General features: G+C 23.0%; 1 protein-coding gene across 3 annotated transcripts in view; it reads right to left on the bottom strand.

Moving 5' to 3' along the window:
* Nucleotides 1-15,702, bottom strand: part of LOC122511504 (anaphase-promoting complex subunit 11-like) — a 29,882-nt gene extending 14,180 nt beyond the window's left edge. Inside the window, exons 1-3 of one of the 3 annotated variants that reach the window (XM_043626791.1) lie at nt 15,472-15,702; nt 15,044-15,163; nt 14,294-14,454 (exon numbers count right to left, since the gene is read on the bottom strand). In XM_043626791.1, the coding sequence (XP_043482726.1) occupies nt 14,339-14,454; nt 15,044-15,163; nt 15,472-15,490 (255 nt within the window). In that variant the 5' untranslated portion in view covers nt 15,491-15,702 and the 3' untranslated portion in view covers nt 14,294-14,338. Of the gene's footprint in view, nt 1-6,689; nt 8,349-14,293; nt 14,455-15,043; nt 15,164-15,471 lie in introns of those variants that run through there. The other 2 variants (XM_043626790.1, XM_043626789.1) reach the window with 2 other exon arrangements.
* Between the last annotated feature and the right edge of the window lie 1,571 nt (nt 15,703-17,273).

The following is a 17,273-nucleotide window of genomic DNA, read 5'->3' as shown; positions in this document are numbered from 1 at the left end:
CTTTATTTAAACCAAATAAAATTTATTTGAACGGAATAAAAATTTATTCAAATGAAATAAATTTTATTTGATGAAAATAAAATTTATTTAAACCAAACAAAATTTAGATAAACCAAATAAAATATTTATTTAAACCAAATAAAATTTATTTGAAACAAATAAAAAGTCTAGTTGGCTCTGAGTCAAATATTTCTATTCTCTGTTTGTAGTTTTATACCTTTAATTAAATCCGAAGACACTTTATTCAAAAATGAAATACGTAACAAATAATATAAAAAATAAATATAAAAATATGCATTTGATAAGGATTGCCGACGAAGTGCAATGTTCCGGCTTCCAAGAATCAAGACAGATTTATTATGATAATTGTATTATAATTAATGAGCGTATACTTATTATGCCGACATTGTCCCACTTTTCAGTAACGCCAATGAAATTTTGTTAAACCCTATAATTATTACTGGAATGTAATAATAATTATAAATTTACTATATTAATATGCATGAACAAATATAATTAACATAATTATTAATTAATATGTAATATAATAGTCATTCGGATTTTTTTCTTTTTTTCATAATTAGTAAATTAGAACTGCGATTTTTTTTTAAATGAGCAACAAATTTTTTATTTATTACAGAAATTAATTAAAATTCATTTTATGAAATGACAAATTTTTTTATTTATTACAGAAATTAATTGGAAATTCATTCAAAATTAAGTTTTATTTCTCTGAAAACTGGAAATAATTTTCAAAACATAGAAAAACAGTTTTAATAAATATCAAATTATTTGTAAAGATTAGAAAACAATTTTGGCAATGATATAAATTAGTAAACAATTTACAAAAATTGGAAAATTATTATTAGAAAGTAGAGAATCATTTTAGAAAATTAAAAAATATTTTATAACTATATGTTAATAATTATTTTTTTCATACTATTTTTAAAATGTACGTATAGAATGAAATTAAATCATTTTTTTCCAAGCTGAAAATTTTCGCCTTGAACTAAACGCACTTTAATGAGAGGAAAATATACTCATGAGTCATGAATATTGAGACAATTCACGTTAATAGTTTCTAAATTATAACTACTTAGATTTTGAAATCATTATTCTACAGTAGTATAAATTTTCATTTTATAAAGAAAAACAATTATTCATCTTTTGGATCTTATAGGATAAAATAAATGTATTTCTAATCTATTTTTTAATTTTGAGTTTTGATTAATATTTTTTTATTTTATTTTACTTTTTTTTTTTTTTTTGATTTATTAAAATTTTGTTTTAGGTGTTTTAAAAGAATATTATTGAATATTAAAATATAAAAAAATGGTTGCTTAAATAATTATGAGTCTTGCTTTACCTCGAGTCTTATGTAAGATGTAATCAGTTATGTGCAAGAAAATACTCAAAAAAAAAAAGAAAAAAAATTGAAATAAGTATAGAGCTCACTCGTGACTAATAAATGAGTATATTTTCCTTTATAGATCCTTACGATAGCAAAGATTTTAAAATAGTTTGTGTTTATCATTTTTAAATGCATGGTTGAATTTTATACCTTCTTGTTTCAGTCCGAAAATATTCAACTAGCAATTCCACTTTTTATATTAATTTTTCTCTCTTAGAAACTAGATTCTGTTCAACTTTACAAACACAAAAATATTTTACAAATTATTAATTTTTAATAATAATTAATAATAGTATTACTATAATAATACTAATAATGACTAAATATTAGTAAATAATTATTATTATATAGTTAACTAAAAGTTAATTACTTAAAAGTTCTTTACATATAATTTTTAATTGAATACTATATTATTAATAACACAGAAAAAATAAAATCTAAAACAGTTCTCAGTAAAATTCAGTAAAAATTGATTCGAAGTATTTTTCTTACAAACGATTTTAGTCAAAGTTGACTGAAAGTAAGATTTATTTTTTAGATTGAATAATACTAAAAATTAATTACTGAAATAATTATAGATACTAAAATAATTCTTTACTAATTACTATTAGTTATTATTTTTATTACTATTATTATTATATTAGTTATTGATTTTATGTAAAAAAAATGTACTAATATTACATTATTAATTATTAACATTAAAAAATTTGTATATTATAAATTAATGATTAATATACATGTGAAACAAAACAAAATAAATGCAATAAAAAAACCTTAACAAAAAGAGAAATCATTTAATGAATAACAAAATAAACATATTGTTATAAGGTAATTATTTCAAGGTAAGTCATTTTTTTCCTATGAAAATCCTTGAAAGTATAATTAGAATTTAATGTAAACGTGAATTAAAAATTATTTTCGAGGCTTAACCTTATGACCAAAATTAGGAATACAAAATATATGGATGAAAACATAATTATGTAATATAATTAATGTTAGTTTTCCCTGTGGGATTAAAAGTAATTGAAATAAATAAAAGAATAATACAATACTTTATGTTAATATATTATCATAAGTCAGTTTTATTATTATAATTATTATAACAACAATGATTATGATAATAATATTTTATTATATTACTATTAATCTTATACTGTTATAAATATGTGTGACGTTCTCCGAAGAAAGTTACTTTAGAAGCAAAATATTTTAGATTTTTCTTATATTTAATTCTTCATGAATACTCCCTTTTTGGGTTTTTTACAAATTTTGATCTCCCTCAAACAAAAAAAAAAAAAAAAAACAAAAAAAAATTGTAGGTTATGCTTCTATTTTGTACAATAAAAATATGCAAAGGAAATCAACTTTCAATATAGATAATTGATCATATAGTCTTCATTAAATCTGAAATAATTAATACATGTATTTTTTATCTACTTTTTAATTTTGAGTTTAATTTCGATTTTTAACGTATTTTTTTCTGTTATAATAATAATAATAAAAATAAAAATAATTAATTAGTTAATACATCATTCATGATGATGTATTAACATAAAGCATTATATTCTAAAAATTAATTTTAGTTTTACACATAAGTAAATAGAAACCTTTAGTTACGGTAAATATGACACAAAAATAATCTTAAAATATTTTGCTTCTGTATAACTTTCTTCAAAGGTAAATATTAATTTATTTATAATAACTAAAAATTTTACTGCCGTAAATTACCTCAACAGTTTTATTTGATTTTCATTTACACATCCGGATAAAATTAGAATTTAGAAAAGTAAGAAATTGCAAATCTAATTGTTTTTGTTTTCTCAATTCCTTGGGAAATTCAATTGAACCAGAAATTAAAGAAAATAACAGTCAAATCAATTTCCTCTGTATTTTGCAAAAAGCCATTATTCGATTTTATCACTTTTTTTTTAAATTAATAAAATACTTGATTAATACAAAAAACAGTTGAAATTTCAATAAACTGTTTTTTGTTTGATTATATTCTGTGAATTTAAATGAATTATTTAAATACAAAAATTAAATTTTTTCCCCCACAGAATGTAAACTTGCAGCAATATTGACAACATTGCCTCAATATTTTGAAACTTGCAGCAATATATTGTTAATGTTGCTGCAAATTTAAATACTGTGGGGGTTATAATAATTGTAACTGTCCATGTTCTTTTTTCAAGTTATTATTAATATTTTCAAAAAGTTATGATAAAGAAATTCTTCAAATTAATTTTTTTTAAATAATTAAAAAAATATTTTTTTTGAAGAAAATAACCAAATTTTTAAAGAATTTTAATTATAAATATGAACATGTTTTCCCAGAAATTTTATTAAGAATAATTCTAAGAAAATGAATTTAAAAAAATGTTTTATTTACTTTGTTCGAAGATAATTAAATTTTAAAAAATTATGATAAAACAATTCTAAGAATTAGTTTCTTATAAATATGAAATCAGGGAATTCAGGGAAATGTAAGGGAAAGTAAAATTGGTCAGGGAAATCAGGGAAAAGTCAGGGAATTTTAGTAGAAGTAATGGAAAAAATTGAATTTTGATGCTTTTTTTTGTTTGCCTCGTAAACTATGAAATTACAACGAATTTTAATACAAAACCTTAAATTCTTTCTATTTCAGACAATAGTTTATTTTTAAATAACTTAATTTTACAAGAACTATAATAAAATTATGACTTATAAATTATTTAATGAATAATTTTTACAATTTTCATAAATACTAGATTGATAAAAAAATTTTACAAAAATGGAATTTTGGAAAAGTTACAAATAATTTCAGAAATTCAATTATATTCAAAAAAAAAATTCTGGTCATTTCAATTATCTTTAAAAATAATAAAATTCTTCTCCAAAATTAAATTATGTTAAAACATTTTTTAAAAATTCTCGTCAAAATTTCAATTATCCTTATAAGTAATACAATTCTTCTTCGAAATTCAATTATTTTTAAATACTTTAATAAAATTCTTGGCAAAATTTCACAGAAATTCAATAATTTACAAAATTTTTAATAAATTTCTTCGAATTAAATCAATTATTTTTAGAAATAATAAAATTTTCACAGAAATTCAATTATTTAATATAAAAAATTTCAAAAAGTTTTCCAAAAAATATCAATTATTTAAAAAGAATTTTATAAAATTCGTCGCAAGAATTCAAGTATTTAAAAAAAAGCTAACAAAGTTCTTTTCAAGAATTACAATTATTTTTAGAAATAGTAAAATTCTTCACCAAAATTCAATTATTTTTATAAACTTGAATAAAATTCGTTGGAAGAATTAAATTATTTTCAAAAGTAATAAAATTCCTCGCAGAAATTCAATTATGTTCAAAAATTAAAAAAAAAAATTCTTGTCAAAAATTTCAATTATCTTTATAAATAATAAAATTCTTTAATATTCAATTATTTAAAAAAATTTTTTTAAAAATTCTCGTCAAAATTTCAGTTATTGTTATAAATAATAAATTCTTCTTCAAAATTCAATTATTTTTAAAAATTTTAATGAAATTCTCCACAAACTTTCACAGGATTTTAGTAATTTATAAAATTTTTAATAAATTTCTTTGAAATAATTCAATTATTTTCATAAATAATAAAATTTCCACATGAGTTCAATTATTTTATATACAAAATTTCATCAAATTTGTCGAATAATATCAATTATTTAAAAAGATTTTTACAAAATTCGTCGCATGAATTCAATTATTTAAAAAAAAAATTTACCAAAGTTCTTATCAAGAATTCATTTATTTTTATAAATAATAAAATTCTTCACCGAAATTCAATTATTTTAGAAATATTTTAATAACATTTTTGGGAACATTTTTAATTATTTTCATAAATAAGAAAACTCATCGCAGGATTTTAATTAATTTTTTATACAATATTTTAATTAAATTCCTCGAAAAATGTAATTATTATTAAAAATGTTATTAAAATATTTCAAAGGAATTTAATTATTTAAAAAGTTGTTAATAAAATTCTTTATGAGAATTCAATTTTAACAAACATTTAATTATTCAATAAATTATTTATTTTTTAATTTAAATAATTAAATTCTTCTAGAATTTTCTAATAAATATTGATTAAAAAAATGAATTACCGAATAATCGATTTATTATTTATGAAAATAATTGAATTATTGTAACGACTTTTATTACAATTTTTTCAAATAATTAAATTTTTTTTAGAAAATTTACTACTTTTAAAAATAATTGAATTCTTGCGAAGGATTTTATTAGGATTTTTGTAAATAATTAAATTTTTTTTTGAAAGATTTCATGGTTATTTAAATTATAACAAAACGTGAAGAAGGAGATCACTCCGAGTCGAAGATCTCCTTCTTTATGTTTTGTTATAATATTCTTATAAATTGTTGAATTTCAAAAAGGTTTGAATTCGAATGTTTTGAAGAATTTTAATTCCTACGGAAAAATAATAATGATTAAATATTTATTTAAAAAAGAAGTTTTTGATGTTTTCGAATAATTTTACTTTTTGATGAAATTTGTAAATAAATGCAATAGAACATTTTTTTGAGTATCTAATAATTTTTAGAGTGAATCAGAATATTCTTTAGGGTCAGGGAAAAAGTGAGAATTTTGTCTGGAAATCAGGGAAAAATAAAATTAAATATTTGTGGCAACCCTGATAGTGAAACTTGCACCAAATTTTGGTTTTTTTGTTGGTTCTTACGTGTTTTGTTTTCTAAAGGTCATGTTATTCAGTGCCAGTGGTCACGTGTCCCGTATAGTTTACTACAGCAACACGTGACCACTGAATATGTCCTTAAAAAAAATTTGTATATGTGTCTAATTTTCTACTCAATTAGGTAATTCTTTTTGTCCATTGACCCTTTTTTTAGTTCTTTTAGCCTTTTTTTCAAAGAGAACAAAAACAAATTTAAGACTATAACCTAAAAGGCTCTTTTTAGTTTCAACTTACGTTTAACATTAAAGTTCAAAAGGAAACTATTTCGATTCCTTAAATCATGACCTAGTAGAATCTAGATCACCCAGTAAACACAAAATAACAAATTATAATATCGCCATAGCTCCCCGTGAAAGTTGCCACTCGAAATGAAAATTTGCGTCGCCCCTTGACCATTAAAGACACACGTCACGTCCCTTCAAATCGCCGCTCTCCTTTGTCGCGTGGCGAAAGTCGTTTATACGGTGCAAACACCGAGTTATATTTATATACACGTTGTATCATATACCTGCCTTGTATTTATATATCTGTGTATGTTAGTACCTGGAAAAATCGAGGTCACCGAACTCCACCTCGTCCTCGAGGTGGGCGAATCCGTTGACACGATCCGTGGCTTCATCGTCTCCTGACAGTGTAATCTGCGTCGATGAGTAACGGACCCCAGCCTCCAACCAATCCTGATGATGTATATTATCACCGTCTTCATTAAAAACAACAAATTTTCTCTCCGGCTCATCGTCAACAATCACAACTGTCGCTCCTCCATCATCACTCAAAATAGAATTATTCGTTAGCGAATTATCGGACGATAGTCTTTGTCTTGGTTTTAGGGGTAATCTGGGTCTGTTGTTGTCATCAACTAAAGGAGGATTTTGTCTGGACGGTATCGGCGGTTTTGGAAAATTTGTTCTTTCTAGAGGTTTTGGAGCACGGGCAAGTTTTTGGGGACGTTCTCTGGGGAGGAGATTTTGTTTTTGGGTTCTTAATCGGGCTCGTGATGGGTTTAGTTGTATGTCAGCTAAACGGATTTCCCTTGGGTCGTGTCCATGTTTTTCTAAATTCTTCAGTCGACATTCCTCAACGAGTTCGTAGATCTCGTTCTCGAGGAGGCTCTCAACACTTGGGCGTCGACTCTGCGGAATCGGTGATGACGATTCAACACTCTCCTGATCGGAATTTATTTCCTCAGGAGAAATTTTCTCTTGGATTTCTGGTTTCTCGTTCTTTGGACTTTTTGCTGTTTCTGTGACTTTTGGCGAAGAGTTTAAATCATCTGGATGACATTCTTTTGTATCAGGATGGTTGGGGTACTCTTCGGCACTTTTTGATTCTTCGGTACTTTTCGTACCTTCCGTACTTTTCGATTCTTCTGCACTTTTCGTACCTTCGGCACTTATTGTACCTTCTGCACTTTTCGTACCTTCTGCACTTTTCGTACCTTCAGCACTTTTTGTACCTTCGGCACTTTTCGCTTCTTCGATATTTGTCAACTCTTCTAAAGATGGTTTTTGATTATTCGATTCGTAGACAATGGTCCGACCGGGCTGAAGATTAGATCGCCAGGGTTTGGTGTTGGGTGGAGGTGGTGCTTGCCTAGTGGGACAAGGAGGTCTGGGTGACCGTTTCAAGGCTTCGGCAACGACCTGTCGACTCGGCCTCGGCGGCACCGGAGGAGGATGAGGCCTCTGGGAGGTGGCGAGCTGCATTCCGTTGAGAAGCTTAATCTAATGGGTTCCTCCGCCTCCTAGAGGAGGCATAAACCTCTTTTTTTCTCTCCACGTCTCGAAACTTGAATCTTCTTTGAACTAAACACTATCACTGACGATGATTCACTACATTATCACCATATTAGTTATCCTTATCAAAATCAAGGTATTAGGCCTCGATACCATTATCACAATATACTAACTTTTCCCTCTAGAAGAAACTTTAGTTTTATTTCTTTGTTGAAACACGAAAAATGTCAAACTGCATACAGAACAAGCTGTTGCGCTCTCCTAAAGTGAATGGACAAATTCTTCTTAAGAATGAGAATGTTAAAAGGACTTTTTAATTTAGAAGGACTTTTTTAGAAGAATCCATTTTTGGTAAGCACTTGAAAATTGAATGTTGTGGTTTTGTTTTTTTTTTTGTTTCTTTTGTGAGAAGACTTAAAGTGGAACGCGATTGTAAATGTGTTTCTCGTTCTCATTGGAGAGGCCGACTTGAACTGACTACAATCCCAGCAAACATCCTTCGACTTGGAGAGACCACGTGACTGTTGAGCTCGCGTTCTCGGGCATCAGGTAGTCGCCAGTCGCCACGGAGTGTGTTTCTCATTCCGGGATAGACGTGTATGTAGGTGTGGGTGTAGGTGTGTACATATCGCAGTCAGCAGTATCGTCGTAGTATCGCGTGAGAGAGTAAAGTCGATGGAGGAGTGGAGTGGAAGGGTCCCATTAGGTATATCCCCTGCCTGCCTTCACTCCCCATTCTGGCTTTTACGTTCACCAGGTTCGTGTCGTGACACCAGTGAACCCCGTTTGCCCCGTTTCATATATATTACTATTATTTCAAAAAAAAAAAAAAAAAAAATGGGTCTCTAATAAATTATATATACCTGAAACGAAACGATCTTATATTGAATTTATCATATTTATGTCGTAATTGTAAAAAAAATTGTCTGAATGTTTTATCATAAGCTGAGACAAATTTTTTTTTTAATCCAAAAATAAGTAACCAGCCAAACAAAAAGGTTAAATAATACGTTTAATACCTAATAAAAAATATGTTTAATTCAATCATAAAATACGTTTAATTTATTAAACGTATTTTATGATTGAATTAAACGTATTTTTTATTGAATCAAACTTCTTTTTTTAATAATTGAATGCTATTCTTAAAATTGAATTCTCATAAAGGATTTTATTGATAAATTTTAAAACCAATAAATTCTGATGAATTTTGATGAATTTTAATAAAAAATTTTAAGAATAATTACATTTTTCCAAAAATAATTGAAATTCAGCGAAAAGTTTTATTATAATTATAAAAAATAATTGAATTCCTAAAAATTCTTACGAAATTTTTATTATTCATATGAAAATAATTAAATGTTTTCATAGAATTTAAAAAAAAAAAAATTTCTGAATAATTGAATTCTTTTGGTAATTATTATTAAAATTTCACTACATTTATAGAGATAATTGAAATTTTGAAGAGAATTTTTAAACAATTTTTGAAAATAATTGAATTTCTGCAATAGAAAAATTCTTTTCTAAAATTCAACTATTTTCAAAAATTTCAATAAAATTCTTGGCAAAATTAAATTATTTTCAGGAATTTTAATCAAATTCTTTGCAAAATTTAATTATTTGCAAGAATTTTAATAAAATTCTTTGCAAAATTCAATTATTTGCAAGAATTTTAATAAAATTCAATGCAAAATTCAATTATTTTCATAAATAACCAAAATTCATCACGAGAATTCAATTATTTTCAAAAGTAATGAAATTCTTCACAATAATTCAATTATGTTAAAAAATTATCAAAAATAACAACATTTTTTCCGAAATCCAATTATTTTCAAAAATTTCAATAATAATAAATTTTAATAATTGATAATAAAAAGAATTTCATTATCTTTGAAAATAATTGAATTCTTGAATGAATTTTGGTTATTTATGAAAATAATTGAATTTTGCAAAGAATTTTATTAAAATTCCTGCAAATAATTCAATTTGTAAAGAATTTAATTAAAATTCCTGAAAATAATTGAATTTGGCAAGAATTGTTATTAAAACTTTTGAAAATAATTGAATTTCGGGAAAAAATTTTGTTATTTTTGAAGATAATTGAATTTTTGCCAAGAATTTTATTAAAATTTTTGAACATAATTGAATTTCCCAAGAATTTTATTAAAACTTTTGAAAATAATGGAATTTCGGGAAAGAATTTTGTTATTTTTGAAGATAATTGAAATTTTGCAAAGAATTTTATTAAAATTCCTGTAAATAATTAAATTTTTCAAAGAAGTTTTTTAAAATTCCTGAAAATAATAAATTTTGCCAAGAATTTTATTAAAATTTTTGAAAATAATTGAATTTCGGAAAATTTTTTTGTTATTTTTGAAAATAATTGTAATTTTGCCAAGAATTTTATTAAAATTTTTGAACATAATTGAATTTTTGCGGAGAATTTTATTACTTTTGAAAATAATTGAATTCTTGTGATGAATTTTGGTTATTTATGAAAATAATTGAATTTTGTAAAGAATTTTATTAAAATTCCTGGAAATAATTGAATTTTGCAAAATATATAATAAATATATAAAATTAAATATATATTAAAAAAAAAAAAATTTTTAAATAAATATATATATGTTGAACTAATTTTAGAAGAATTTGAATTATTAAAAATTTTTCAATAATCGAAATTCTTTAAAATTTTTAATTAAATTCATTAAATATTCATTCTCGAGAAATATATTGCAAAATTCAGAATTATGAATCAACGCAACGATGGAAATTTTCGTCGCATAAACCAAAGCAAATCGTTTAAAAAATTAAATAAATAATATTTAAAATATTACAAACTATACATTCGCGTAAAATGAATGATTCATAAATTTTAGAGAATTTTCTTTCTTCTTCTGCTTGAAAATTGCGTCTTTTTTCGTTTGTATTACAAATTTCGAGCGATTCAGAATAAAAATAAAACTCAACAAAATAACTTTTTTTTTCTTATTGAATTGTAAACAATAAAATATGAAAAAAAAAGGTTTTTTCGAACATTTTTCAAATATTTTTTTCCCCTCCCAGACGAATAAATTTTTATTAATCTCTTCTATTCTTTTTATCATTGAAAGGAATTCCGTAATGTGAATACCGTCCTTGGAAATTTTGCTTCACTTATCTCTGTTTGCATAACTGAGTCACTCGTGATATTTTCTCTTTCTTATCTATAATTCTCTAAAAACCTTTAAAATTGGATTTTATTTTTGCAAAAGTACAAATGAAAAATGTTACAATGTATTAGAATGATAATATCAAAGTAAAGAGCATGAAAAGTGAAGTAAATTGATGGTTTTAGCAAGTGATGTAAATTTTTTTTTCCTATAGAAACATTGTCATTACAAGCGAGCATGACGCTGCGATATGTAATAACATCATAAAGAATGTATCATTTTATTAAGTATAAATGATAAAGTATAGACATTAATTTCTCTAAACATTGCATAACATTGTGAATTATTATACAAAAGTGAATAACAACTTGTAATAAAAGAAACTTTGATGTCATTTTTCTTCTTCTTACTTTACTTCTTAAAAAAATTATTTTTCGGAATTATAAATAAATATACAAATGAATACAATAACATAAAAAATTTTTTAAGAATGCCAAATTTTAACTAGATTGGAAGAATATGAATTAAATGAAATAAAATCGTTATGATAAAATATTAAATTTAGTAGAAATTAAATTAGTAATTAATACATTAAAAGAATCATAATAATTATAATAGTAAAAAAAAATAATAATTAAATATGTCTGACTTTTATTTTATTTGTACTACTGAAAAGAAATTATTAATAATAATATTAATAATATAATAATAATAATTAAAAACGTCTGACTAAAAATGTCTTTGAACTAACTGAAAAGATATTCTTAATAATATTAATAATAATTAAAAACGTCTGACTAATAAATTACTTTTACTACTGAAAAGATGTTGTTAACAATATTAATAATAATTTTAAAATTGATAAAAATAATTAAAAACGTCTGACTAATAATTTACTTGTACTACTGAAAAAATATTGTTAATAATATTATTAATAATCTTAATATTAATAATTATTAAAAACGTCTGACTAACAATTTATTTGTACTACTGGAAAGATATTCTTAATAATAATAATCTGAATATTAATAATAATTAAAAAGGTCTGACTAATACATTACTTTTACTACTGAAAAATATTGTTAATAATATTCATAACAACCTTAATATTAATAATAATTCAAAACGTCTAACTAATACATTACTTTTAATACTGAAGAGATGTTGTTAGTAATATTAATAATAATTTTAAAATTTATAATAATAATTAAAAACGTCTGACTAATAATTTACTTGTACTACTGAAAAAATATTGTTAATAATATTAGTAATAATCTTAATATTAACAATGATTAAAAACGTCTGACTGACAATTTATTTGTACTACTGAAAAGATATTGTTAATAATATTAATAATAATCAAAAACGTCTGACTAATAATTTATTTGTACTACTGAAAATATAATATAAACAGTAATAATAATAATATAAATATTAATAACGACAATGATAATAACAATAATAATATTAATAATAATAAAAAGAGAAAATTTTTAAAAATGAAAATAAATGACTAAATTTATCTTCTTAGAGAAAATAAATTTCTCGTTCTGAATAGAAAATTTGTTTTTACTATTATAAATATAATAACGAGCAAGTGAATAAACAGTAGTTATGAGTAATTGACAATTTCAAGAAATGTTTGAACTGAATGACAAAGACGAATGTTTTTGACGTAATGGAAAAATAAAAATCGTTTCAAGTCTATTAATTTATACATTAAACTGCGTGACACTTTTATTTTCTAGACTCAAATATAATAATTGTTTTACCTATCAAAGAATATTCGTATTCGTTAAAATAATAACTATTGTTTAAAAATAATTAAAAATTTTTGAATCTTCTCAGAAATTCAAGTATTTTCAAAAATCTTTTTAAAATTTTTGTCAAAATTTTTAATTAAAATTATGAAAGAAACTCCATTATTTAAAAAAAAAATTCAAAGAAATTCTTCAAAAAGAATTTAATTTGGAATTTTCAAAATTTTAACAAAATTTTTGCCGAGAATTTAATTACATTAATTTTAAAATTGAAAATATTTAAAAACAGGCATCGAATCGACTTTAAAAATACTTTGTAAAAATTACAACTGTAGTCCTTTCAAAATTCAATTATTTTCAACAATTATTTACTAAATTTCATCTCTAAATCAATTATTTAAATACAAAAATTCAATTTTCTATAATTGTTTATTTAAAAAATTATTAAGGTATAATATTTTCAAAAAATTGTAATAAAGAAATTGTAAAAATTAATTTTTTAAAAATATTTTAAACTAATTTTTGAAAGATAATAGTGTTTTAATTAAAATTCTTAAAAAAAATTCCTATAACTTATAGAAACCCGATAAATTTTTTTGTTTAATTTTACTTAAAAATTTTAAACATAATTGTGTTCTTCAAAATTTTTTAAATAATTCTAAAAAATTTTAATGTGCGTCCCTGAATTTTTTGAAATATGTAAGTAAAAATATATTGAAATATTTAAAAAATTTTTAAATTAGAATAGAAGAATTTTTTTTTCTAAAACATTTTTTAATATAGTTTTTCATTAATTTTCATTTTAAAATTTACACTTGAAGATTTTTCATATAAAATTTTTGAGAATTTAATTATTTTAAAAATTTGCAATTAAAATTCTTCAAAAGTTGATTTTCAAAAATTTTAATAAAATACTTTTAAAAAATAAACTTTGTTATACAATCAACAAAAAATTACTTTTGAATTAAATATTAATCATTTTGATTCAATTCATAATAAGTTTGATTCAATAAAAATTTAATTGAATTATAAAATATGTTGAATTTAAAACAATTTTTTTTTGTTGATTACATATTTTTGGATTTAAAAAAAATTTTTTTTTCAGTGTCGAGTTTAGTTTCGTGTTGTCAGACTTTGTTTACGATTTGATCTTCTATTCTTTATGGTAAAGAAGTAAAGTATAATAGTAAAGTAGTGAGGTATAGTTCTTGTCTAGTAGTTATAGTATAGTAATTCTTTGTTTTGATCAGTAAATTGTTTTCTGCACTTTTAGAGATTCAAAATTATCTGGTTTCATCGTACTTTTCTTCGTAATTTTCATTTATCAATAGTTTTCATTTTTCTTCTTTATAATGTTTGTTTCTTCATTTTTTTATCCCTTGACACTTATTAGTAGAGTTACTTATTCAGTATAGTTATAATTTAAAATAAAAAGTTTTTTTTCAATAAAAAAATATTAAATAAAAAAATATATGAAAATAACCTAATAATATGTGTCTTACCACTTGTGTTGCGTGCTGACACCTGGAGGATGTTATTACAGTCAACTACTCCTTGAATTTCCACTCTTGACGGCACATTGGACAAAGATGACTCGCTTGTTGAGAATGTAACCACTTCATAATGCAATGAATATGAAAACAATGTGAGCACTGACCCCAAACTGAAATATTTAATAGAAAAAATTGTTTTAACTTGTTCGAAAATCTAAATTTTAAAGAAATAAAGTTTTGACGCGTTTTTGGACCCGGCGACCGGCAGACGCGATGCAACTTTCCTCCTTCTCCCTATGCACACGGATACATGTTAACATTTAGGTATTTGCCTCTATCTGTGTATTGAAGACGAGGGGAGGTCAAAAACAATCCACACACTATCGAGGGGTTGAATCGATATTTTACTTTCATTTGCGCAGATGCAACTTTCATTCAGGCTATTGTGCCCCACAAAGGGGTTTTTGATTTCACTCCCAAATAAAGGAAAATTCATGTTTTTCGTTCTTTTGTGTACGAGAAAAAACTCCCTTAATATTGTCAAAATAAATCCCCCCTCAGGAAAAAAGTTTTTGTTATTCAATTAGATTTTTGAATTCAGGTCAACGAAAGGGACAAAGAACTATAAACAAAAAAAAAAAAAAATAAAATTATGCTAAGAGTAAAGAAATTATTACTTTTCTTAGAAAAATAAAAGACCAATAAAAAAAATTTAGATAGAAAAAGAAAATTTCGATTTTAAAAAATATTCATAATTACCTAAAGGACAATCGTCGCCGGGAACTTTGCAATCTGGACAACTTGCATCGAATGGCATTCGACAAATACCGCAATTATCATCGTTGGCAATCCATCGCCAAGTTGCAACTCCAGTCCAACCTGAAAAAAGAAAAAAAATATTAATAAAAAACTATATTAAAATGATTCATTTCTATATTAAAATAATTCATTTCTATATTAAAATGAAAAAAAAAGTTTGAAAATTAGAATCAAAATAATGTATTTTGAGGTTAGGTTATAAACCGCTTTTTTTTGTCTCGTTAACTATTCTTTTAAAAAGAAAACTAAAAACTGCATTGAAGTGACAATAAATCCTAGACATTCCGGTATTTAAAAATATTGTATTTATTTTTAATTAAAAGAAACGAAACAAAGAACCGGATATATAAAGTAAACAAAGCACTTACTGTTAATTGTCACTTTCATCCTGTAGTTCTTGTTCGTCTTGCTTGTGGAGAATTTTAATCACATTAGGCACAAACTTCACTGAATTCAATTTATTATCAAAGTTTATAAAATTATCAATTAAAAACAAAGAGAATAAAGAAATATTTCAAATAAAAAATCCTTCCGAGAAAAAACACAGTTGTTGGAAAACGTGTTGAGAGAGAACGATGACCAACAGATGTTATTGAAATCAGCGCCGCCTTGTGGGAAAAAAAGAAAATGTCTTCTTACTTTAAATTTCTTTAAATTTATAACAATCTCTAAATTTTAGGATCTAAATTCAACAATGATAATTCTCACTTAAAAAATATGAGGTCGATATTTATAAAAATAATTTTCTTGCGAAGAATTATAAATTTTTTTTTTTAAATTGATTTCTATCCACTAATTTTATGCGAATTCTAGTTTAAATAATTGAATTCCTGAGAAATGTTTATTATTCATGAAAAGAATTGAATTCTTATGAAGATTTTTACAAAAAATTGTTTAAATAATTGAATTCTGTTTGGAAATTTTATAAAAATAGTAGATATTGAAAATCATTGAATTGCAAAAAGTTTTTAAAAATTAGTAAATTTTACAAAGAATTATATTAAAATTTTTGAAAATAATTAATAATAATAATAATAATAATTAATAATATCTGTGTTAATAACAATTAAAAACGTCTGACTAATAAATTACTTGTACTACTGAAAATACGTTGTTCATAATATTAATAATAATCTTAATATTAATAATTAACAACGTATAACTAACAATTTATTTGTACTACTGAAAAGATATTCTAAATAATATTAATAATGATTAAAAACGTCTGACTAATAATTTACTTGTACTACTGAAAAAATATTGTTAATAATATTGATAATAATATTAATATTAATTATTAACAACGTCTGACAAATAATTTACTTGTAGTACTGAAAAAATTTTGATAATAATATTAATAATAATTAAAAACGTCTGACTAATACATTACTTTTACTACTGAAAAATGTTGTTAAAAATATTAATAATAATTAATAACGTCTGACTAAGACATTACTTTTACTACTGAAAAGATGTTGTTAAAAATATTAATAATAATTAATAACGTCTGACTAAGACATTACTTCTACTACTGAAAAGATGTTGTTAATAATATTAATAATAATTTTAAAATTGATAAAAACAATTAAAAACGTCTGACTAATAATTTACTTGTACTACTGAATTTTATTAAAATTTTCAAAAATAATTCTAATTCCTGACAAAAATTTTAATAAAATTCCTGAAAATAATTTAATTTTTCAAAAAACTTTATTAAATTATTTAAAAAGAATTGAAGTTCTGTAACAAATTTTGTTATTTTTGAAAATTATTTAGTTCTTCATATGAATTTTATAAACATTGTTTTAAATAATTAAGTTTTTTTTGGAAATTTAATAAAAATATTATCAAAATTTTTATTTTAAAACCTTGAAGTCTTGTGGCAAATTTTATTTGTGAAAATAATTGAATTTTTCAAATTTTTTAAAATAATTGAATTTTCAAGAAAAAATTTATTATTTTTAAAAATAATTGAATTCTTGTGTGGAATTTTGTTAGTTTTGAAAATTAATGAATTTTGCAAAGAATTTTATTAAAATGCTTCAAAATAATTGAATTTTTGGGGAACAATTTTGTTATTTATCTTTAATAATTGAATTATTTCGAAGAATTATTTACGTAAATATAATTGAATTCTTCTAAAGAATTTAAAAAAAAACATTTTTTTAAG

The sequence above is a fragment of the Leptopilina heterotoma genome, unplaced genomic scaffold (genome assembly GCF_015476425.1).
Source record: "Leptopilina heterotoma isolate Lh14 unplaced genomic scaffold, ASM1547642v1 Lhet_83, whole genome shotgun sequence".
In the NCBI taxonomy this organism is placed as follows: Eukaryota; Metazoa; Arthropoda; class Insecta; order Hymenoptera; family Figitidae; genus Leptopilina; species Leptopilina heterotoma.
The sequence above is the reverse complement of the archived record's forward strand: the minus strand, read 5'-3'. Positions and strand labels throughout refer to the sequence as shown.